This window comes from Schistocerca nitens, chromosome 8 (assembly GCF_023898315.1).
Source record: "Schistocerca nitens isolate TAMUIC-IGC-003100 chromosome 8, iqSchNite1.1, whole genome shotgun sequence".
In the NCBI taxonomy this organism is placed as follows: domain Eukaryota; kingdom Metazoa; phylum Arthropoda; class Insecta; order Orthoptera; family Acrididae; genus Schistocerca; species Schistocerca nitens.
Window position 1 is genome coordinate 365,803,279 of NC_064621.1, and position 25,123 is coordinate 365,828,401.

The window sequence follows — 25,123 nt, forward strand, 5'->3', positions numbered from 1 at the left end:
ACTTACAACAAATTTCCAAATTTTCCCTAATCTGATTTTAACTAGCCGTCTTGCAAATATACAGATTATTTCTTGATAAAATCTTAACTCTAGGTTTAATATGCCTTGAAACTGAGTCCTTTTACGTCTGACCTGTAATTGTGCGCAACGGATATTCTGTGCACCTGTCCTGCAGGTCGTGGACTCTCGCAGCAGTGAACTCACCTCATACGCTGCAATAAAATTGTATTCGTATTCGCTGCTTGCAGAATGTGTAGCATTATCTCTTGCAGATGTGTGTAATTACAAGCTTCGTGCATCATGGAAGGAAAACTATGGAAAATTATCGGTTTGGGTTCAGTAATTGCTAAACTATCTTGTTTAAATGACTGCAATGCAAGCGAAGTTGTGAAAATCAATGGGGCACAAATCAATGTGTATTAATATAAATATACATGCCCAATAACTGAAGGCACACAATGTGTGACCACGTGTTGCTGAGGTACAAGTCACTCAAAGGTACAATCTTTAGCGACTTAGCGTTCGTATCACAAGAAAATGTAGCATTTACATACTCGTCCTCATATTAAACAAGAATCCACCTCAACAGCTGCGATCGCTAACGGACGCCTCTGCGGTAACGCTCGTCTCGGAGGTAAACCGGTTCGAATCCAGATGGCGGAAAATTTTCACTGCCATTATTTCGCTGGTTAGATAAGGAGAGCCGGTGCCGTAAAGTTCTTGATCAGTAGTCTTTGCCCCAATATCACAGATTAAATTCCATGCCTCTCTGCAGTATCTCGTGCAGCGAGCACATGTGACACTATAGTGGTGATCCATCCGTCGGATGTGGACATCAAGCTCGGCGGTCTTGTTGGCGCTATTCGAGAGGAACGGCACCTGGATTCACATTCTTCCTTCCGTTCATCCATAACAGCACAAACCCAGCACTACACTGTACAAACATGCAGCACATTCATTGTCAGGAATTAGAATTGTAGTCTTTAATAGAAACAATTTGGAAGACAGAAACCATACCTGCAGATAGGAGAACCGCAATTATATGCCACATATTTAAGAAGAATGATCCCCCAATGTGCGATAACTACAGAGGAATTACTTTACTGGACGTCGCTTCTACGCCCCATATTTTTTTCTCAGAACGTATTTATTGTTAAGTCAGAATTTGGTGACAGTATACATAAACATGTCTTCTGTCCATGTCCTTTTTGTACGTAGATTCCATTACGTTCTATGGCCGTACCCGAACGTTGTGGAAGAGGATGTATTGCCTGCTGGTAAAAGCTCTTGTCCTGTAGGCGTCGCCATCTTTTCACTGCATGGCTCAAAATCGCGTCATCTTCAAAGTGTGTTCCCCGTAGAGAATCTTTAAAGAGATGGAAGTCCGAGGGTGCCAGGTCTGGACTGTAGGCTGGATGAGGCAGTGATGTCCAACCCAATTTGGCGATGTGTTTCCGGCTTCTCAGACTCGTGTGTGGCGTGACAAACATTCACCAAACACTCCTCACACAGAGAGGAATAAAATGTGTGGTATGCACATGGGTCGCGCAACATTTCATTTCCATGCGAGAGCTCATTTTCTTCATAATCACATTAATCATAGGAAACACGGAGGAACATAACGTACCAGCATTACATGAAACGTTTTCTTACAAGGGAACATCCCCATCGCACCCCCCTCAGATTTAGTTATAAGTTGGCACAGTGGATAGGCCTTGAAAAACTGAACACAGATCAATCGAGAAAACAGGAAGAAGTTGTGTGGAACTATGAAAAAATAAGCAAAATATACAAACTGGGTCGTCCATGTGTAATATAGGCAATATTAAGGGCAGTATGAGACGAGGAGCGCCGTGGTCCCGTGGATAGCGTGGACGGCTGCAGAACGAGAGGTCTTCAGTTCAAATCATCCCTCGACCGAAAATTTTAACTTTTTATTTTCAGTTTATGTGAAAAACTCTTATGTTTTAATCACTTTTTTTGGAGTGATTATTACATCCACAAGAAAACCTAAATCGGGCAAGGTAGAAGAACATTTTCACCCATTCGCCAAGTGTACTAGTTAGGTGGGTCGACAACATATTCCTGTCATGTGACGCACATGCTGTCACCTGTGTCGTATACAAAATATCAGACGTGTTTTCCTGTGGAGGAATCGGTTGACCTATGACCTTGCGATCAAATGTTTTCGGTTCCCATTGGAGAGGCACGTCCATTCGTCTACTAATCACACGGTTTTGCGGTGCGGTCGCAAAACACAGACACTAAACTTATTACAGTGAACAGAGACGTCAATGAACGAACGGACAGATCATAACTTTGCGAAAAGAAAGCAAAATTTTCAGTCGAGGGCAGATTTGAACCAAGGACCTCTCGTTCCGCAGCTGTTCACGCTAACCACGGGACCACGGCGCTCCTCGTCTCATACTGCCCTTAATATTGCCTATATTACACATGGACGACCCAGTTTGTATATTTTGCTTATTTTTTCATAGTTCCACACAACCTCTTCCTGTTTTCTCGATTGATCTGTGATCAATTTTTCAAGGCCTATCCACTGTGCCAACTTATAACTAAATCTGAGGGGGGTGCGATGGGGATGTTCCCTTGTTAGATGAAATGTTCAAAATACCCTGCTGGTTAGATTTGGTTAGAATGTAGAGTAAGCTGTAATTCTTAGGTTCTCCGCCAGTATTTGTAGTTCCGCTTGAACGAAGGTAATGTTGACATATAATTCACTTCATTGCTTATGTTGACATGCGACTATTGCTCTATTAGCACCAGTCAAGTATCATCATCTGTTCATCACGAACCTTGTTTCCGGTGCAGTGCAGTGGGTTAGCAGACGGAAGTGGCCGTGGCGCCTAACGTTTGTGTTGGGAGAGAGGTCGAGAACGACAGTGCCCCGGCATGAGGACGTTTGAAATAGTTGAGCGTCGCCTACTGCTCGCGACGGGCGGACTGGGTGGGGGTGTGGTGGGGGGGGGGGGGGGAGGGAGCTAGAAGGAGGAGGAAACCTTAACTGGGGGAGGGAGAAGAACTTCTTGCAGCTGGTGACAACCTTAGCGTCAGCCTAAGGCAATAGCTTCAGCAAGGAATGTTCACCACATGACTGTCTCGTGAGTGGTACCTGAGAACATGATGTATCCGTACCTTGTACAGCGTGTGCAGGCACTATCAGCAGCTGATTTTCCTACACAGGAACACACTTGCGGTCGGTTCACTCAATAATATGTCAACCCTCACTGTAGTGCAGACGTGTTGTTCACGGTTGAGGATTTGTTTCAAAGTAGATTATTAATGCGTAGAGGAGTTTTAGAAACTGAGCTCTTGCATGAATACAAAGTGTTTCTGGACCCATGTCGTATAACATACTTTCTACCTCTACATATTGAGGAATGTTTCCGGAAAGTTTGACCACACCATTTTCTTACACCCTGTAGATTTCAAAATCCCTGTCGTGGATCAGAAAGCTGTGTCCACTCACCAAAAGCTTTTGTGTTCTTATCAGACCATCCCAGGCTAAGTGGAGGTATTCGAAAGAGCGCCTATCTGTCTTCATGCGGACCCGTGTGTGGCGCACCCCTAAGCCTCGACTATTGTCCTCTGCGAGAGGCTTTCTGACAGACCTAGGATAAGAGAGGATATTCTCTTGCATTCCGCGTAGCAGGGATGCACTATTTTAACATATTTTAACCTATTTTAACCTTAGTTATGCATCCTTTGTGGATTCACATTTTAACATGCACATGAAGATGGGACATATCTCCTCAACCTAGGTGTGCTTTTCTTTTTAGAAGTAAATATTTTTTACAACTGTGGAGGATTTTATCACTCACAATGAATAACACTTGTGAATGTCCCGTCAAGGCAAACTTGGGGTAAACGAAGGAGACCTTGCCACAAGCCCATTCGAACTCTGGAGCTCATTGTCTGGCATCACCTGCAGGAAAGGCCAGAAGTCACGATTACAGAATGTTTAATGTTATTGTATTGAAACAAGAAGCAACGTGAAAGGAAAACTGGAACACGAAACGACTCCGAGGCTCTAGTAGAAATTTTGTTTAACAGAAATAGGGCATGCAAGAATGGAATAACAAAGAAACTAATATACTTACATACTTCTTACATATTACAAACACTTTCTGTATGCTGACCATTATTCTCTGGGCACGAATCACGTGACGTAGTCATAGCATGATCACTTAATTCATTGATGTTGCCTTGTCGAAATGAGCGGTAACCTTTGTAACCTCCCCACAACAAATTCTAAAAAAAATATTTATATTTATTAGTAATGGAGCCACAGCTAAGTGTGACCTTCCCACAAAAATTTTAAAAACAATATTTATTAGAAATGGTGCCACAGCTAAGTATAAACTCGCCACAAGAATATTAATGGCAAAGACAATTAAATGAAAGCTCGCTATCTGACTCAAGTACAAGTTCCCATTAAATAATGAACGCTAATCCCATGATAATGAAACTGTAATGATAACCTAAACTCAATTCAACCGAAAAGTCGGTGTTTGCCCTGTGCGAAACGAGAATAAATTTCTTACCTTAGTGAAACTGCATGTCAAAATTCTGCTCTTATTGTTCTCTGGCGCTTGCATGAAAAGCATTGGAAGTACCTTTTAAAAATCTTTGTTAAAAGGAAATGGAAGGAAATTTGAATGATTGTCTCTAAAATTGCTTTTAAATCAAAATTATTATTGGGGGCGATTTTTGAAAGTTAAATTACAATGAGCGTTCGTTACATTATCTGATGAGCGCAAAGCTGCATGATTATTTATTTAAATAAATTATACCTCGTCCTGAATCTCGACCATTGCGATGCCGGCGCCCGCCGACTGCTCTCCGCTACTGCTAGCAACCGACTCCAAGCACTACTGAGGACTGACTACTGCAGACTGACTGACTGCTCGCTACTGCGAGTCGAGCGCAACTGCTCTGGTCAGAGATTCTACAATGTCTCAGCATCGCTGCCGCACAACATACGTGTTTCATAACCCTCCACTGGGGGGGCAAAAATTTGGCAGCGATGGTGAGTCATTTGGACTTGCCATCGTAACAAATTTTTCCTTTAATTAACAAAATATTTAGATGTATCACATGAATTAAATGTTGTGCGCATGCACCGATTACAAAACATTACAGACAAGACAAAATATAAGTACAAAACAAATCAGGAAAAATGTATATAGAAATTATTTGACAGATAACAAAGTGTACACACACTGAAAAATTCTTTAGCAGTTTCATAACAGACAAAAAAAAAAATCATGTTGACAAGTGTCATGAGTGCACATGCACTGCAGTGGAGAACATATCAGTAAAAGACGAAATGTATATACAAGAGTAACAAATGACATAAATCATAAAAGGTATACAGAATGAACACAAATCATATCGAAAATTGAGAAGAGTGCACAGGCACTGTAGTTCAGTTGAAAACATATTCACATAAGTGCACATGCACTGAAAACTTTTGAACATTTTTATAACAAATAAACGCAAGAGTAGAAAAATCATCAAATCACAAAAAGTATATACAATATAGATGACAAGAGTGCACACATACTGCACTTCAAAACAAATCGAAAATGTCTTTAGTATTTTGACAACAAATGGCAAAAATCATGTCGACAAGTGACACAAGTGTACTCGCACTAGAGTTCAACAAATCGAGAAAAAATGTATAGGCCATGAACATAAATGGTGTTAGTAAAAAATGATTTTCACTATTAGGATAGGAAAGGAAGGATTGCATCATGGTTGTAGCACTTTAGTTTGCACATAGCTGCACTGAAAGTCCATATCTTTCCACAGAATCACAACTAAGTGATACAATCTGCAGATCCGTTCCCAGAAGTATTTATCAGCGTATCAAGACAGTGAAACGTCGTAGTAGTATTCCATACTATCATTTGGCAGTATACCAGGTACACCAAACAGTGGGACCAGAATAACGTCTTCATCGCTTACGGTGGTGGACAGCATGTCGTGTCAACACCACGCTCTTAAGAGGCGGCACACAGTGCTCCATAACAAAGTCTTGATTAGTGATTACATAAGTAGTTTCTTCGCCTACAGTGGTGGACAGCATGTCGTGTCAACACCACGCTTTTAAGAGGCGGCACACCAACGTAGAATTAGTGCAAAAACCAAATATAGTGCTCCATGATAATGAGGATGGACAAGACAAATGGATGTTACAATAATTTCAGGTAGTTAGGTCAGAAGGTGAAGGACATTAACTAACACACAAGTCTTGATTAGTGATTACATAAGTAGTTTGCGGTATCCATACTCTAGTCATTGAACATTTCTGTACCATGAATGTAGTATTACAGAAAAATGTTCATTAATTAATTTAAAGACAAGAGTGGTAATCAATCGTCATCAAGTATTGAGTATTACAAAACATTTTTCCTCATTCAAATGACATATTTACAAGTAACTATTAAGATTCAGTGGCCTAGCAACTTTCGATTAGTACAAAATATTTATCATCATTCAGTATTAATATGGGAAGTCATCATTCAGTATTCTTCATATCATTAAGAAATCATTATTAGAAAAATCAGTTAATTACAGTCATAGCATTAATAAGCATGGGCATTATAAGTTACATTAATTATGGGCACTCAGTGGCCAGCAAGTATTGAATAGTATAAAACATTATTCATCATTCAGTATTCTTCATATCATTAAGAAATCATTATTAGAAAAATCAGTTAATTACAGTCATAGCATTAATAAGCATGGGCATTATAAGTTACATTAATTATGGGCACTCAGTGGCCAGCAAGTATTGAATAGTATAAAACATTATTCATCATTCAGTATTCTTCATATCATTAAGAAATCATTATTAGAAAAATCAGTTAATTACAGTCATAGCATTAATAACCATGGGCATTATAAGTTACATTAATTATGGGCACTCAGTGGCCAGCAAGTATTGAATAGTATAAAACATTAGTAGCATTAATAAGCATGGGCATAATAAGTACTCTCATTACAATAGATAGTGGCAATTATGTTTTGGTATCATTAAGAAGTCATTATTCAAGTGACATACTATTCAGAGCTGATCAGTGTTATTCAGAATTATCATAAACTAGTGACATTATCTGGGACTGTTAATACATTTTGTTTTTTTTCTGCTAGCAATGCATTGCTTTGGGTAATTATAAGGGAAAGCAAGAAGAAATAAGAGAAAAAATTGCTTCTAGGTTGTTCCTATAAATGAAAAGATTGTGTAACGTCATTCGTCATGAGTCAGCTGTAGCAAGGTTATCACATTTATAAATGATAGACACAAGTGGGTAAAAAAAAATGCAAGTACTAGAACAGGTATAATAAGTAACAAGTTTAGTAAGTATCATAAAAAGCTTCTCCTGAAAGAAAAATACAAAATGGATTATTGAGCTGAAAGAAGAAACGCAGACTATGCTGAAAAGTAGTGAACTTCGCATTAACAGGTAGTGAAATGTGTATAAAAAATGTGTTCCATAGCTGTCCTTTCCAAAACCTTCAGTCATCCTACTACGCAATATAACACCTGCTGTCAAAGTAAACTACAACAAATACTTAAATAACTACATAGCATAAATACATAACTTCAACATTATCCTCATCTGTAAAGAAAAACTTCATTATTCATATCATCATAACTCCATCATTATCATCACCTGTAAACAAAAACTTCATTATTCATAGTACCATATTCTTCATCATTGTTCATTATCAGCATTCATTATCATCTGCAAAAATCATTTCATTATTCATCACACAACTATTCCTAATCCCTAGCATATTTCATCACTTAAAACTAAAATGTGTAGTTCTGTCTGACAGCTTGCATCAATCGCTTTGTATTCTGAAAGAAAAAATTAGTTAAGACTGCTATTCTGCGATGTGTATAATATATTCTGGTTAATGCTTGTTAATTCTGATCCATTTACTCGTCCTCATTAGCTTATTGCATCTTCTTTCGTTTATTCCATAGGTGAAATTCCCACTTCTGTTTAATTCATTTCCTGTACGCATCATTTATTTCTGAAATTGATGAACAAAGATTAATGTCTTGCATTTAAATCATATACCCATTAAATAGTGACTGGTTAATGGTGACTCAATTAAGCATACAACATAACATGACAGAAAACGTAATATCTCAAAGCACAGACAGTGTTTAAAGGCAAAAAGTGTACAGAGAATATGGTAATGCAGCAGCAAAAAAGAAAAATGTAAAACAGTCACGATGTTGAGATATCACAAGGCAAAATGTCAAAGTCAAATGGTGTGTGTTATACCTTAACTAGTTCACAGTGCATACAAACAAAACATGAAAACAATCGTACATACATAAGAAAGACAAAATGTGACATTCGTTGTGTTCAGCTTATATGTAGTGTAGTTAATAGATGCGATAATTAAAGACCTCAATGGAGAGAGAATTTGATAAAATTAATGCGTCATTATAGAGAATTGCATAATTATTCATAAAATGCGTAAGTTCATCTGAAAAAATGCACGGTCTAGTGTGTAACGACAAGAAAAGCGACCTGCTAACCTTACCTTGCCGGGCACTTGCCAAGAAAAAATACGATAATCATCAATAGGTAGTCACATAAATGTAATTGCATAAGTGGTCACAAAATGTGTAAGTTCATCTGAAAAAATGTGCACGGTCTGATGTGTAACGACAAGAAAAGCGACCTGCTAACCTTACCTTGCCGGGCACTTGCCAAGAAAAAATACGATAATCATCAGTAATTAGTCATGTGAATATAATTGCATAAGTGGTCATAAAATGTGTAAACGGCCTCATAGCATGTTACATCGTAAAGTGGTTTCATTCGATAAAGGGTTTAATGTTTGACACATGATGGTTGCCTTTCGATTTTCTGGTTCTCAGAGTTTCGACGTGTACAACATTGGGGTGAGGAATGCTGCCAATCCGATATGGACCTGCGTATAGAGGTTCAAATTTACTGCACTTACCTTTTAATTTGCTGGATAAATAGTGTGTACGTACTAATATCTTCTGTCCAACGTGAAAGTCTCGGTGTCTACAAACCTGTTTTTGCTGTCTTCTCCGGCGCTCTGCGGCACGTTTGATGTTGTTCAGCGCAATGTCAATTATTTCGTGGTGTCGTAATCGACGAGATGTAGGAAATGTTACTAATTCTTTGATTTTGTTGGGTGGTTCAACGTTTTTCAGTATAACAGACGGAGGTAGCATAGTGGATTCATTTGGAATGGAATTAATTACATCTTGAAATGAGTGTACGTGTGTGTCCCAATTAACATGTCTTTTGTGGCAGTATATTCTACACAGTTTACCAGTTTCTTTCATTAGTCGTTCACAAGGGTTCGAAGAGGCGTGGTACTTGGATATATAAATCGGAGAAATGTTTCTAGCTCGTAACATGCGTGTCCATATGACAGAACGAAATTGTGATCCATTGTCAGAAATTACTTTCATCACATGCCCTACATGAAATAAGAAATGCTTTACAAATGCTTTCGAAACAGTTTTAGCAGTAGCTTTGCGTAACGGAGTGAAGGTAACAAATTTTGAAGTGAGTTCAACAGCGACAAAGATGTAGCAAAAACCTCTATTAGTTCTCGGAATTGGACCAAAAATGTCTACTGCGGCCATATGTCTTAATTTAACAGGTACTATGGGATATAATGGAGGAATGTGTGAAGTGGTGTCAGACTTAGCTTTCTGGCAAATTTTGCATGACGCTAAAACTCGTCGTATACGTTTTTCCATGTTTGAAAAATAACAGTTCTGTCTCAATATAAGAAAACATTTTCTTGCTCCATAATGTGCGTAGCTTAAATGCGTGTACCAAATTAATTTGTTAACCAGTTCGTCAGGAATGCATAGTAACCAATTGTTGCTGTCAGGATGAGAGCGGCGAAACAGAATGTCATTGCGTACAGTGTAGTGGTTTCTAATCGTAACATTATTCTTATCTTGCCAAAGGTGTTTAATTTCTTTCCACACATTGTCTTTGCTTTGCTCTCGTGCTATGTCCTGTAATGACGATGAAATAAAATTTTCAAATGCAACTTGTTGAATGTACATGACGCTGAAATTTGCTTTGCAGAAGTTGGTTGCTACGTCTTGCTGATTGTTGCTGAGAGAACGAGAAAGTGTGTCTGCTATAACATTTTGTGTGCCGGGAATGTGAACAATCGTAAAATTAAATTCCTGTAAATACAGTTTCCATCTGCTTAATCTGTCGTGAGTAAATTTAGCTGAAAGTAAAAATTGTATAGCTCTGTGATCTGTGTAAACGGTGGTATGTCTGCCATAAAGAAAGTGCCGAAATCTCGTAAAAGCCCATACAACACATAATGTTTCTAGTTCAGTAACGGAATAATTTCGTTCAGCAGGTGACAAAATGCGGCTTGCAAATGCGATGTTTTTAATTACTATTGAGCCATCTTCTTCAATTTCCTGAAAAATGTGTACGCCTAAAGCTGTGTTGGAACTGTCGGTGGCAATAGAAAAATTTCTAGTAAGGTCTGGGTGCGATAAAAGTGGAGCATTCAACAAAGCATGTTTCAGGTTCACGAATTCAGAGTGTGCTTGCTTATCCCATGACCAAATAGTGTTTTTACCTGTTAATTGGCATAATCTAGGCGTGTCTAAAGCAGAGTGATGAATAAATTTACGAAAAAAGTTAATTAAGCCCAAAAAACTGCGTAATTGTTTCTTTGTTGTAGGAACAGTAATGTCACGTAGAGCTTGAAGTTTTTCTGGATCAGGCGCAATGCCTTCTGCTGAAATTACGTGTCCAAGAAATTTTATAGAAGTTTTACCAAAATGCGATTTACTGAGGTTAACTGTAAGTCCTTGTGCATGGAAAGTTTGCAATAGTCGTTCTAAAATCAGATTATGTTCAGACCAGTTAGCTTCTGCAATAAGAATATCGTCTACGTACGTCGTAATTCTGTCTTTAAGTTCTGTCGGAAGTATTGTGTTCAAACCGCGAATAAAAGCAGCAGAAGAAATAGTTAGGCCGAACGGTAATTTACAAAATTGATAACAGTCACCAAAACAGAGAAAAGCTGTATACTTTCTGCAATTCGGATGAAGTTGTATTTGCCAAAATCCCGATTTCAAATCTAATGTGGAATAAATAGCTGTACCGTGAAATTTCTGTAGTAGTTCTTCTAATGTCTGTGGTCGATCTGTTTCATTAATAATAATGTCATTAATGTGACGTGAATCAAGTACGAGGCGAAGTGAGCCATCTTTTTTCTTAACAATATGCAGCGGGTTTATGTACGGGCTAACTGCTGGTTCAATAATTCCTTGATCGAGCATATCCTGCAATTCTTTTTTAACTTGTTCTCTGTGGATATATGGAATGGGATAATGCTTTGCTTTAAATGTGTCGTGCTGTTTGACTTGAAATTCGTACATAAAGCCGGACATAGTACCAGGAATGTTGTCGAAAACTGGAGCTTGTTGTAAAAGAATTTTATGTAATTGCGTTCGTTCGTCGTCTGTATTTGCACTGCTTTGTTTAACCTTATCGGAAATCATCTGCATTACGTCGTAGTCAGTTTCGTCTGGAGTATTATAGTTGTGTACGTACGTATCCGTGAACAATGTGGGATTACAGTCTATGTTACGCGATACTGAAATGACCTCTGTGCAGTTAATTGTTTGTTCTTCTGCAGATAGTGAATGTTGAAATTCTAAAGCTAATTGCACATTTTCATCTTTCAACATTAAATAAGAATTTTGGAAATCGACCACTGCATCGTGTTGTACGAGAAAATTAGTACCTAAAATTACGTCTGTTGTCAATAAGGGAACAATCCAAAAATTTGAATGAAAAATATGACCTCCAATACAAAATGATAAATGCGTCTGTAATTTCACATCCACTCCTTTACTCGATACTGCTCCTTTCACTTTCGTTTTGCCTAAAGGTAATGTAGGATAAGTATTCTCTTTGTTGCACTCGTTAAAAGTTTCCTCATTAATAACTGACATAGGTGATCCGGAATCTATTACCGCTGAAAATTTCGATGAACCAATTTTAATTTCGATGACAGGATGTGAAATAGTTTTCTGAACAACTGGTTTTTCCTGCAAAAGAGTGTCTCTGATGTCGTCAAACGTAATTACATTCTCGTGAGCAACATTTTGCGTGTCAAAACTAGTGCTTGTGTTATTGGAAGATGCGTCCTGTACAGTATCTAGTCAGATTCTATCTGACGTGTTATTATTATCATCACGAGGATGTTGTGGCATTTCTACAATTTGAACAGTTCTATTACTTCTTCCAGACGTATTACGCTCTGGATGATACCTACTGTCGGGTTCATTCATGAGAATAGGTTCTTGTGGATAATTTTGCTGTTGGTATGACCGACTGTTGTTAGATGTACGCTGAAAACTATCGTCATTATTTTTACGTCTATCGTAATAGTCGTTCCTATACGGTGCATTGCGATTGGAATTGAAAAACTGTCTTCTCTGTACGTAGTTATTTCCTTGCTGCCGTGCGTTACTATTTGTTGTACCAGGGACTATACATGTACGCGGCGAAACATTAAAGCCTGGTTGACCTTGTGCATTCCATTGTTGGTTAGGTATTCTAACCGGCTGGTTTTCATGCTGTTGTGGTGGAAAACGTCTATTGTTACCAAAATGTGATTCTTGTTGCTCAAAATTTTGATGATATTGATAATTAGAATTTTGTCTGTTATTAAAGTTCTGGTGGTTTTCATTCCTAAAACGTCTGTTACTTTTCCTGTTGAAATTACGTCCCTGATCGTAATTACTGTAAGTTTGTTTACTTTGATTACTATACGAAAAATTTTTGTTTACGAAAGAATAATCTGATTGCTGCACTTCTAAAAGCTGCAATAGATCCCTGAATGCCGAAATATTTTCTTTTTGTTGACCTGTTAAGAGTGACACTCTTAATGACCGTGGTAATTTAGAGATACATAATTGAATGAGGGCGGATTCACTGTACGGTTCACTTAGGTACTGGTTTTGTTGCACCATGTGCTCAAAAAATTGCGTCACACTCGGAAAATTGGAGTTCTCATAATTTGGTAAGCTAATTAACTGATCTTTAATTCCTCTCTGTGTCGTCTTTGACCAATACGCAGATAGAAACGCATTCTGAAATTCCTCTACCGAGTAACATTGTCTCGCGATCGGCCTCATACGAGTTGCCGGTTCGCCTTCCAAAAAGCTGCAAATAAATTCAAGTTTATGCGTTACAGGCCAAGTCGGTGGAAAAGCAAAGCTAAATTGTTGTATCCAATCTAGCGGGTGAATCTGTGTTCTGTCGTTTTTAAACACTTTAAACTTTCTCACTGACAGAAAATGTTTGTAATCGAAATTGTCGTCTCTGTGTGATGAAACAGGTTCATGGTTGTAAGAGAATCTGTTGAACTGTGATTGTTCGGAATCTAAGTCCCGTACTCTCTGTAGATTACCCAAATTATACGCGTTGCGCGAGTCTGGCAAATGTTCGAAAAGTGGTGTCTGCTGTGCTGTGTTATTAACTGAAGTGTTTTTCATCTCTGTTACTTCTTGCTGTAAACTTGACAGTTTTCGACGCAATGTGTTATTAGACGAATCAATCTCATTAATTGTCTGCTGTAAATTTTGAAATTCCGGTGTTTGATTAAATGCAACCGGTGAAGTATCGTCTGATTTATTGTCATTAGTAGTTTCGATGACGTCAATACGACTGGCCAATTCATCACATTTTTCAGTCAGTATTTTTACCTGATCATCGGTTTTAGTGTCATTGGCATTAATCTGGTTTTGCAATTTACGTGTAGTTTCGTTCAGTTTTTTAACATCAGCTTTCACGACATCGGAATCCTGTGTTAGTTCTAATTGTTCGAGTCTATCGGTCACTGTTTGAAAATCTGTTATGTATGTGTCTGTTTTCGATTTCAGATCAGAAATTTCGTCACGTAATTCTGTGTTTGACTGTTCGATGGTATTAATTTTGTCCGAAACTGTGGCAATATTATTGTCTACATACGTTTTTGCCTTCGCAAACATTTTACGTTTGTCTTCTTGTCTCTGTGCAGTGATTGTTTCCATTACCTGGCGTTTTACTTTATTTTGATCATCAATAAATTTACGAAAACGCGTATTACTGTTTTCTATGTGAAGACTAAGACGTTCGTTAATTTGTGTGTTCTGTTGTTCGAATTTTGCGTCAATCTTTTCATCCATTGTGCGCGAAAGTTCTACCGTCATTGCTTTAAACTCGTCGCGTAATTGTGTAGCTTTTTCAGAGCATTGTTTAGCGACTGTACTGATTTCCGCTCTAAGTGTTTCTGTTGCAGCTGTTTGCAATTCCCTTAATTCCTGAGCAACAGACTTAATTTCTTCGCTACTTTTTCGTGAACAAGCCTCGATTTCCTCGCGTAACTGTTCCTTAGTGTCATGACATTGTGCGGCAACGGCCCTAATTTGTTCACTTAACTGTCTGCAATTGTTATCCAATTTTTCATTAAACTGTTTATTATCTTCGCTCTGTTGTCTGACCTGTTCACTAAGTTGTTGTTTGAGATTTACATCATTGTTGTCTTGTTTTTCAATAATTTGGTTAATTCGTTGCAGCAATAGTGCCATAATTTGATCTGAGCCAAAATTAACATTTCTATTCTCTGTGCTGATTAATGGTGGATCTGGAATCGTTTCGCTTTCTGTAACCATTTGGTTATTTTGCGATTTACAAGAAGGTTTGTCAGTCAGATGTACACTGTTAGACATTATTTCGGAATTAAATAAGTCTGGCGTACTTTCCGTACACTGATCATTTTCATTAGACAAATTTGTCTGTTCGTCACGTGAATTTAGTAAACCGGTTGTGTTAGGCTGGGCAGCGCTCATTACAATAGAGCGTCCCGCGTTATTGATTATCGTCAAATCAACAGAAGACATAACCGAGTTCGTTTGTTCATCATTAAGGTAAAAGTCGTCATTCGCGATTGGAACGCACTGACTGTTAGTGAACACAGCATTGTCATCATTACACTGCGTGTCACTAGTACTATTGGTCACGTTGTTTAAGTCGGTAATTTCGTTCATGATACCTCGCGATACACTATTCACAGTCTTTCGCGGCATATTCACAATAGTCACAATTAATCACAAAACAAATAAGCACAATGCAAAATCAACACACAAATACAACAGAGCAACGAATTGCCGTTGACCTGTAGAAAGAAAGTCACAAGATTAGTAAAAGCGTTACGCCAAATCCTAATTATATCTAAGAAATAAGAGCAGATATCTGACTGTTTTTCAAAAGATTCTCTACGAAATACGATCCTGGCAGGGTCGCCAAGTGTAACCTCCCCACAACAAATTCTAAAAAAAATATTTATATTTATTAGTAATGGAGCCACAGCTAAGTGTGACCTTCCCACAAAAATTTTAAAAACAATATTTATTAGAAATGGTGCCACAGCTAAGTATAAACTCGCCACAAGAATATTAATGGCAAAGACAATTAAATGAAAGCTCGCTATCTGACTCAAGTACAAGTTCCCATTAAATAATGAACGCTAATCCCATGATAATGAAACTGTAATGATAACCTAAACTCAATTCAACCGAAAAGTCGGTGTTTGCCCTGTGCGAAACGAGAATAAATTTCTTACCTTAGTGAAACTGCATGTCAAAATTCTGCTCTTATTGTTCTCTGGCGCTTGCATGAAAAGCATTGGAAGTACCTTTTAAAAATCTTTGTTAAAAGGAAATGGAAGGAAATTTGAATGATTGTCTCTAAAATTGCTTTTAAATCAAAATTATTATTGGGGGCGATTTTTGAAAGTTAAATTACAATGAGCGTTCGTTACATTATCTGATGAGCGCAAAGCTGCATGATTATTTATTTAAATAAATTATACCTCGTCCTGAATCTCGACCATTGCGATGCCGGCGCCCGCCGACTGCTCTCCGCTACTGCTAGCAACCGACTCCAAGCACTACTGAGGACTGACTACTGCAGACTGACTGACTGCTCGCTACTGCGAGTCGAGCGCAACTGCTCTGGTCAGAGATTCTACAATGTCTCAGCATCGCTGCCGCACAACATACGTGTTTCACCTTCTTTATTCATCCATCGACGCACGGATATTTTGGGAATGTTCATCTGCGCCGACCGCTTCCTTGTCGATATTGCTGGTGAACGAAGCAATGCTGCATTCAAGCGTTCAGTACCTCATTGTCTCAGTCATATGTGTTGGGTCTTCTGCTGCGTGATGCATCTGTCACACAGCCATTTTCAAAGGCCTTTGCTTCCAGTTTCCGAAGATTTGGAGGTTTTTTCTAGAAGCGATTGAAAAGTTTTCGCTAATTTCATCATATGTATCACCCGTTCAATTGCTTTTCATATACCGTACGCTAAGAGGAAGACGTTCTTCAATTGTGAATCTGCTTGCATTTGCCATTATAAGACAAATGTTTAGAACTGTATTACCTTGGTAGTGAAAGAGAACACGATCACATACCGTAGCATTCGCCAGAACCCCAAACAAACCAACACGATCATATGCCTTATTTTCATGGAATTGTTGTAATCTGAGTGATCTTTATCAGAAGACAGACGCAGTACGGGCTGAGAACATTGTTTTCAACCTAGAATACATTTCCAAATCCCTGTAACTATATGTTAAGTTACTTGAATACTTTCCGATCGTGACTTTTGGCCATCCTGCAGAAATGATTGAAACATTTTCTCCATGAAAGTTTTTTTTAAATAAATGCAGTCTAAGATCGCATGTAAGTTGTTAAAATCTAAATGAAATCATCGTATGGCATTGTTGGCCGGGAGGCCCTATGCGGGGAAGTTCGGCCGCCGTATTGCAAGTCCTTTCGAGTTGATGCCACTTCGGCGACTTGCGAGTCAATGATGATGAAGTGATAATGAAGAACACACAACACCCAGTTATCTCGAGGCAGAGAAAATCCCTGATCCCGCCGGGAATCGAACCCGGAACCCCGTGAGCGGGAAGCGAGAACGCCACCGCAAGACCACGCGTTGCGGACGTCCATAAACACTGTTCCAGCGGCACATAGCGGGGGTGCTTCTCGCCACGCTCTTTCCAGCTGTCATTAAGGACTTATAATGACCTAAAGATGATCGTACCACGATCGAAAGTGGTCACCTGATTAATAAATTTTAAATGCGATCTTATTTTAAAAAACTTTTACGTTTGAGCGCTGTTTTCCTATGAACATTGTTCACAAAGAGTTTCTCTTATGATTTGACACTTGGGACATGTCTAGGGACATACAACAGGGAAGCGAGGACACAACAGCACCGAAAACGCGTTTTGCGAAAAAATAGCGCTTCGAGCGTATGACACTTCCACTCTTTATGTGTATAATATTTTACCCTAAAAGTCGGGATACCTCATGTTCTTTATGGGATATCTTCTTGACTGCCATGAGGCGGTACCCAAGACAAACCGAACTAATTTTGTGGTCGGCAGAGCTTTTGTAGTACCCCGTCTTGCCGCTAGGACCGCATAGAGCGAACATTCCAGCGTCAGTAAGTCCAGAGCCGTCGCTGAGGAAGGTCAGGACCAGTTTCGGCAGAGTTTATAGTGACGACTGTTTTATGTGATTGTCGTTGCTGCAATGGCTGATATTCGTGGACAGAGTGCGGCGGTGAAATTCTGATTTTTGCTCGGAAAAGCGGAACAGAAGCTTCTGAAATGTTAAAAAAAAAGTCCTACAATGACGGTGCTGGGCGAAAAACTCGTGTTTGAGTGGTATCTCCGTTTCAAAAATGGTGAAATGTCAAGTGATGACGGACCTCGTTCTGGTCGTCCTTCCACGACCAAAACACATGAAAATGTTGAAAAAATTCCTGCAGTGTTCAACGAAGATCGACGACGGACCACTGAAGAAATTGTAGAGCTATCGGGAGTGACTTGGAGTTCAGTGCAGCGAATTGTGACAAGGATTTGGGAATGAAAAGGATGGCTGGCAAATTCATGCCACTACTGCTGACTGCCGAACAAAAACAAGGTCGCGTGGAAGCGTGCTGTGGTTTGAAAGAAGAGTCCTGCAATGATCCAAACCTTTTTTTAAAAAGTATCACAGGTGAAAAACTTAGTGCTACGCTTATGACCCAGAATCAAAGTAACAAACAAGCCACTGGAAGACTTAATCTTCGGCTGGTCCCAAGAAAGTCCGTCCGGCGAAATCAAACAAAACAACAATGCTGATTTGTTTTTTCGATGTGAGAGGAGTCGTCCATTCAGGGTTTGTTCCTCAGAGTGAGACAGTTAAGCAGACTTTCTACTTGAAAGTTTTGAACAGTTTATGCAACGGTGTGCGGTGGAAGTGGCCTCATTTGCGGCAGTCAGTAGACTGGTTTTTCCATCGTGACAATGCCCCTGCTCACAAGTGGTATGACGCCTGTTCCTCACCTCCACACACTCATCCGACCTTGTCCTGTGCGACTTAGTTTGTTTCTTAGAATGAAGCACAGCGCTGTATGGTAGTGAAACATGAACCGTGGGAAAACCTGAAAAGAAAAGAATCGAAGCATTTGAGATGTGGTGCTACAGAAGAATGTTGGAAAATAGATGGACTGATAAGATTAGGAATGAGGAGGTTCTGCGCAGAATCAGAGAGGAAAGGCATATATGGAAAACCCTGGCTCGGAGAAGGGACAGGATGATAGGACATCTGTTAAGACACGAGTGAATAACTTCTATGATACTAGAGGTAGCTGTAAATGGTAAAAATTATAGAGGGAAACAATGATTGGGATACATCCAGGAAATACACTCTCGGCCATTACAATTGCTACACCAAGAAGAAATGCAGATGATAAACGGGTATTAATTGGACAAACGTATTATACTAGAACTGACATGTGATTACATTTTCACGCAATGTCGGTGCATAGATCCCGAGAAATCAGTACCCACAACAACGACCTCTGGCCGTAATAACGGCCTTGATACGTCTGGACATTGAGTCAGAGCTTGGATGGCGTGTACAGGGACAGCTGCCCATGCAGCTTCAATACGATACCACAGTTCATCAAGAGTAGTGACTGGTATGTTGTGACGAGCCAGTTGCTCGGCCACCATTGACCAGACCTTTTCAATTGGTGAGAGATCTAGAGAACGTGCTGGCCAGGGCAGCAGTCGAACATTTTCTCTATCCAGAAAGGCCCATACAGGACCTGCAACATGCGGTCGTGCATTATCCTGCTGAAATGTAGGGTTTCGCAGGGATCGAATGAAGAGTAGCGCCACGGGTCGTCACATATCTGCAATGTAACGTACACTGTTCAAAGTGCCGTCAATCCGAACAAGAGGTGACCGAGACGTGTAACCAATGGCACCCCATACCATCACGCCGGGTGATACGCCAGTATGTCGATGATGAATACACGCTTCCAAGATGCGTTCACAGCGATGTTGCCAAACACGGATGCGGCCATCATGATGCTGTAAACAGAACATGGATTCATCCGAAAAAATGACGTTTTGCCATTCGTGCACCCAGGCTCGTCGTTGAGTACACCATCGCAGGCGCTCCTGCCTGTGACGCAGCGTCAAGGGTAACCGCAGCCATGGTCTCCGAGCTGACAGTCCATGCTGCTGCAAACGTCATCGAACTATTCGTGCAGATTGTTGTTGTCTTGCAAACGTCCCCATCTGTTGACTCAGGGATCGAGACGCGGCTGCACGATCCGTTACAGCCATGCGGATAAGATGCCTGTCATCTCGATTGCTAGTGATACGAGGCCGTTGGGATCCAGCACGGCGTTCCGTATTACCCTCCTGAACCCACCAATTCCATATTCTGCTAACAGTCATTGGATCTCGACCAACGCGATGCAGCAATGTCGCGATACGATAAACCGCAATCGCGATAGGCTACATTCCGATCTTTATCGAAGTCGGAAACGTGATGGTACGCATTTCTCCTCCTTACACGAGGCATCAAGACAACGTTTCACCAGGCAACGCCGGTCAACTGCTGTTTGTGTATGAGAAATCGGTTGGAAACTTTCATGTCAGCACGTTGTAGGTGTCGCGATCGGCGCCAACCTTGTGTGAATGCTCTGAAAAGCTAATCATTTGCATATCACAGCATCTTCTTCCTGTCGGTTAAATTTCGCATAGCATGTCATCTTCGTGGTGTAGCAATTGTAATGGCCAGTAATGTAATTAGGTAATTGGGGACGGGGGGGGGGAGGGTTGCATCAAATCAGTCAGAAGACTGATGACTCAAAAAAACGAATGAAAAGACATACGAAAGGAAAGCGTTTTGCTGATGTGAAGGAAAAATCGACAGAGGCCGCTGCCAACCATCACAAAAGATGAATTTAAACAATGTTTTAAAAAATAGAATAAAAAATTAGACAAGTGTGTTAGTGCAAGTGGAAAGTACGTTGAAGCGGATTGAGGATTGTTCTTAAAATGTCAAGAAAAATGAGTTCGGTTTCTTTCGGGTATTCCTTGCGGAGAAGCACTCGGCCGACACTCACCCGACGGCGACGTCCGCGGTGTCCCACTGGAAGGCGTCGACGCCGGCCGTCTGGCAGGCGCCCTCTGCGGCCTCCACGGAGGCGGTGACGCCCTCGGCGCTGGCCGCCTCCGACAGCGCGCTCTGCACGCCCTCCGCCACCTGCTGCGCCGCCGCCCCCGCAGGCACGCACAGGCCGCGCTCCAGCAGGTCCCGCCGGAAGCGCGTCCGCGACGCCGCCGACTCCTGCGACACGCCCACGCCACAACCTCACTGGCACCCCGACCACTCAAAAGCGTCCTCACATTGGATATGAAAAAGTACGTGGAAGAGGAGCTGGTGACGTCCCTACTATGCGAAGCGTGAATTGAGGAATCTGGCATGTCAGATTCTTGCCTCCCGGAGACGCCGTACTGTATGCAGCTTGGCTCACGAGAAATGTGGGCCCCATAGCGGAGTTATGACGTCTCACTAGTTGCCTTGCACGACACACATAGCGATTGCTCGGCTACGTCTGGGATCACGCGGGAAATCAGGGTAACCTACAGTTTTCAAGACTTTGAGCTAACGTGGTGTCATTTTGACGTCATCGCTGTTATAAAAGGCCGCCGGAGCCGCTATCCGACTTTCGTTAACGTTCAGTGTTGGGTGCTTGGGAAACACCATATTGGATTCTGCAGTTTCGCATCGTAGCTCGCGTGTTATTAAAGTATCCCGTTGCAAGGAAATGGCACTTGGAAGATTTATAAAAACAAGTCATTCTTGTTACGATTTGCTGTACTTAAACGTCACACCATGATGTATCGGCTATTAAAACCTTCGTGAGGTGTAATTTACAATACAAAGGGTAGCATTCCGCTAGTTTATCATGATATAGTGGTAAAGTGCATCGAGTTGGGAAATGTAGGATAGCTCCGAAGGTGGTTCGCATCCTGCCACACCTTACTTTTTCTTTTTTTCTCTTTCGATTTTCTAAAAGGTTATGGGACTTCTTTATTAAGGTAATAGAAGTATGTTCCTACTCTAATATTCGATGATGTGTACAGAGTGCGCGCTTTCTCTGTCTGTCTGTCTGTCTCTGTCTCTCTCTCTCTCTCTCTCTCTCTCAGGTGTGAGCTGTCATTGTCAATAATTTACAAATTAAACGTGAAACACGCAAATGCCAATAAATATTCAAAACACGTTGAACATCTGTTAAAACATATTACCACTCAAAATAAATAGCATAGAGAAGACCGACACACTTGCAAAAGAATTAAAAGGCAACATAGTCTAAGCCATCTACACTCTGTGATCAAAAGTATCCGGACACCTAGCTGAAAATGACTTACAATTTCGTAGCGTCCTCCATCGGTAATGCTGGAATCCAATATGGTGTTTGCCTACCCTTAGCCTTAATGACAGCTTCCACTCTCGCAGGCATACGTTCAATCAGGCGCTGGAAGGTTTCTTGGGGAATGGCAGCCCATTCTTTACGGAGTGCTGCACTGAAGAGAGGTGTCGATGTCGGTCGGTGAAACCTGGCACGAAGTCGGCGTTCCAAAGCACCCCAAAGATGTTTTATAGGATTCAAGTCAGGACTCTGAGCAGGCCAGTTCATTACAGGGATGTTATTGTAAAGTAACCACTCAGCCACAGGCCGTGCATTATAAACAAATGCTCCATCGTGCTGAAAGATGCAATCGCCATCCCCGAATCGCTCTTCAACAGTGGGAAGCAAGAAGGTGCTTGAAACAATGTAGGCCTGTGCTGTGATAATGCCACGCAAACCAACGAGGGGTGCAGGCCCCCTCCATGAAAAACACGACCACACCATAACATCACCGCCTCCGAATTTTACTGTTGGCACTACACACACTGGCAGATGACGTTCACCGAGCATTCGCCATACCCACATCCTGCCCTCGGATCGCCACATTGTGTACCGTGATCCGTCACTCCACACGTTTTTCCACTGTTCAATCGTCTAATGTTTACGCTCCTTACACCAAGAGAGGCGTCGTTTGGCAATTACGGGCGTGGTTCAAAAATGGTTCAAATGGCTCTGAGCACTATGGGGCTTAACATCTATGGTCATCAGTCCCCTAGAACTTAGAACTACTTAAACCTAACTAACGGAAGGACATCACACAACACCCAGTCATCACGAGGCAGAGAAAAATTACGGGCGTGATGTGTGGCTTATGAGCAGCCGCTCGACCATGAAATCCAAGTTTTTTTCACATCCCGCCTAACTGTCATAGTACTTGCAATGGATCCTGATAGAGTTTGTAATTCCTGTGTGACGGTCTGGATAGATGTCTGCCTATTACACATTAATAACCCTCTTCTACTGTCGGCGGTCTCTGTCAGTCAACAGACGACGTCGGCCTGTACGCTTTTGTGCTGTACTTGACCCTTCATCCTTCCACTTCACTATCACATCGGAAACAGTGGACCTAGGGATGTTTAGGAGTGTGGAAATCTCACATACAGACGTATGACAAGTGACACCCAATCGCCTGACCACATTCGAAGTCTGTGAGTTCTGCGGAGCGCCCCCTTCTGCTCTCTCACTATGTCTAATGACTACAGAGGTCTCTGATATGCAGTTCCTGGAAGCAGGTGGCAGCACAATGCACCTAACACAAAAAACGTCTGTTTTTTGGGGTGTACGGATACGGTTGATAAAGTATAAAAGAAGTTTTACGAGCAAGTTCTCTTAGGACACTTCCTTGGCAAACAAAAATGTCTTCAATTGAAGTACATCTTTAACCAGCAATATGACGTTTTTCATATTTTGTTACAACAAATTTTACCAATATCAACGCCTTCTCGAGAGCCCCTCGCTGTTTTGAAAGAGCATTTATTCATTGGACGTAAGACAAATATGCTGCTGCTGGAATGGCTGCCAATCCTTTCTAATTACACACCAACTCCTGAAACTAGTTCTCAAAGTTTGTAAAAAAAAAGCTTATTTTGTTGAGACACTTTAATGAACACTTCAATTTCTCAAGCCCAGTCCACATCAATGCAGAACTTTACATATTGACGAACGACGTAACTTCCGGAGTTTAACGTACCTTGCAGTAAAGGAAAAGCGTAACCTCCAGTTCCCTCTATTTGAGGTGGGTGTTATTGTTTTGAACGTCATATTCGCCTGGCGGGTTGTGAATAGACAGCTGTTTTCATCTTCGATACAGCATGTGGCGTCAAAACAATGTCACGTTTGCACAAAGTCTTGTGAACAGCAGTTTACCCAGGAAATCAGTACGTCAATGAAAAGGTACCCACCAAAGCCCTGACCTTTGTCATCTGTTATCGAGAGCAGGACTGTATTAGGACGGGCTGCTACTTAATGTTAAACTGGTTTGGAACCGTAACTCGCTCCCCGCCTGAGACGGTCTCTGGTGCTTGCGAGACCGGTAACGTCACGTGCTGTGATGCACACCACAGGGCCCGCATGTCTGGTTGGCCCCAGTATACAGCTGAACTCTGTACTTGGTGGCCTTCTCCTTATAGAGTGCGTGGTGTGAATACAAACTATTTCAAACCATCAGCACATCGATCTTACGAAAACGGGTAATTTTAGGTACGAATTATTATAATAAAGTGACAGAAAACTGATAGTGTCGTGCACTACAAAGAAAACGGTAGCAGGTTCGCGTCTAGCTACTTCCAATTTTTCTTCACGTTTTGTCTTCTAAAAGATACTGCATTGTCCTTATTAATTTAATAAAAGTTTATCTTCAATAGTCGATGATATTTATTATACATAATATGTCTGCTGCAGTCTTGTTATGTAGACCAACAACTGGAATGTTCTCCAGTCGCCAGAAATCTTGAAGTGACTGCCAGTCAACGTCATTAACAAGTAAGTAAACATAAGCTACACTCTGGGATTTCTGCTATTATTAAACATCCCAGTACCTCGTTCATGATGGTACTCACTAATACCCCGTACTGGCACTTCTGACGAAAAAACAATCAGAATCGCAGATTTTGAGATGTGGTACAATAGAACGTCATTTTTTACCAATACAAATATTGGACTCACATTTTTAAAATACTCAGAAAAGCGTCAAAATATTGTTTTAAGAAGTCTACATTTCAAAAACACTCTCCCCCCCCCCCCCCCCCCCCCCGGGAAGGTCACAGTACTGGAACCTCTTCTTTTTATACATCAAGCATTTTATAAACCCATCTCTTAGTTTTATGGGCTGCTACATGTTTGTGTCTTGCCGATAAATACATTTTTCAGTGATGGTGAGCAGCTTCGAAAAAATCTCGTCTTCCATTCGAATGAAACTATAAAATGAATCGCCGTCTTGAAACATATGGGAAATCTTTACTTCAGAGGCTACGGTAGTCAATACGACACCAAGAATGTCGGTATTATGCATGAGCAAACTGGCATTAGAAACTGTTCTTTTCACTATATTCGATTTAAGATCGAAAATTAGAAAATGACATGGAGATTCAATTGAGTTAACGAATAACTTATACTAGTACTTGTATCGGATCATTGCACATTATATAGTGTTCTTCTATCAGCAATTCGCAGTTCAAGCCGTTGACCAGAATGTTCTTCGCGACTGTCTCCGCTCTTCT

General features: G+C 40.7%; 1 protein-coding gene across 1 annotated transcript in view; it reads right to left on the reverse strand.

Moving 5' to 3' along the window:
* LOC126199572 (nose resistant to fluoxetine protein 6-like) overlaps window positions 1-25,123 on the reverse strand; it is a 231,358-nt gene that overhangs the window by 173,472 nt on the left and 32,763 nt on the right. Inside the window, exons 2-3 of the mRNA XM_049936495.1 lie at window positions 20,696-20,779; window positions 20,556-20,662 (exon numbers count right to left, since the gene is read on the reverse strand). Of these exons, the coding sequence (XP_049792452.1) occupies window positions 20,556-20,662; window positions 20,696-20,779 (191 nt within the window). The remainder of the gene's footprint in view (window positions 1-20,555; window positions 20,663-20,695; window positions 20,780-25,123) is intronic.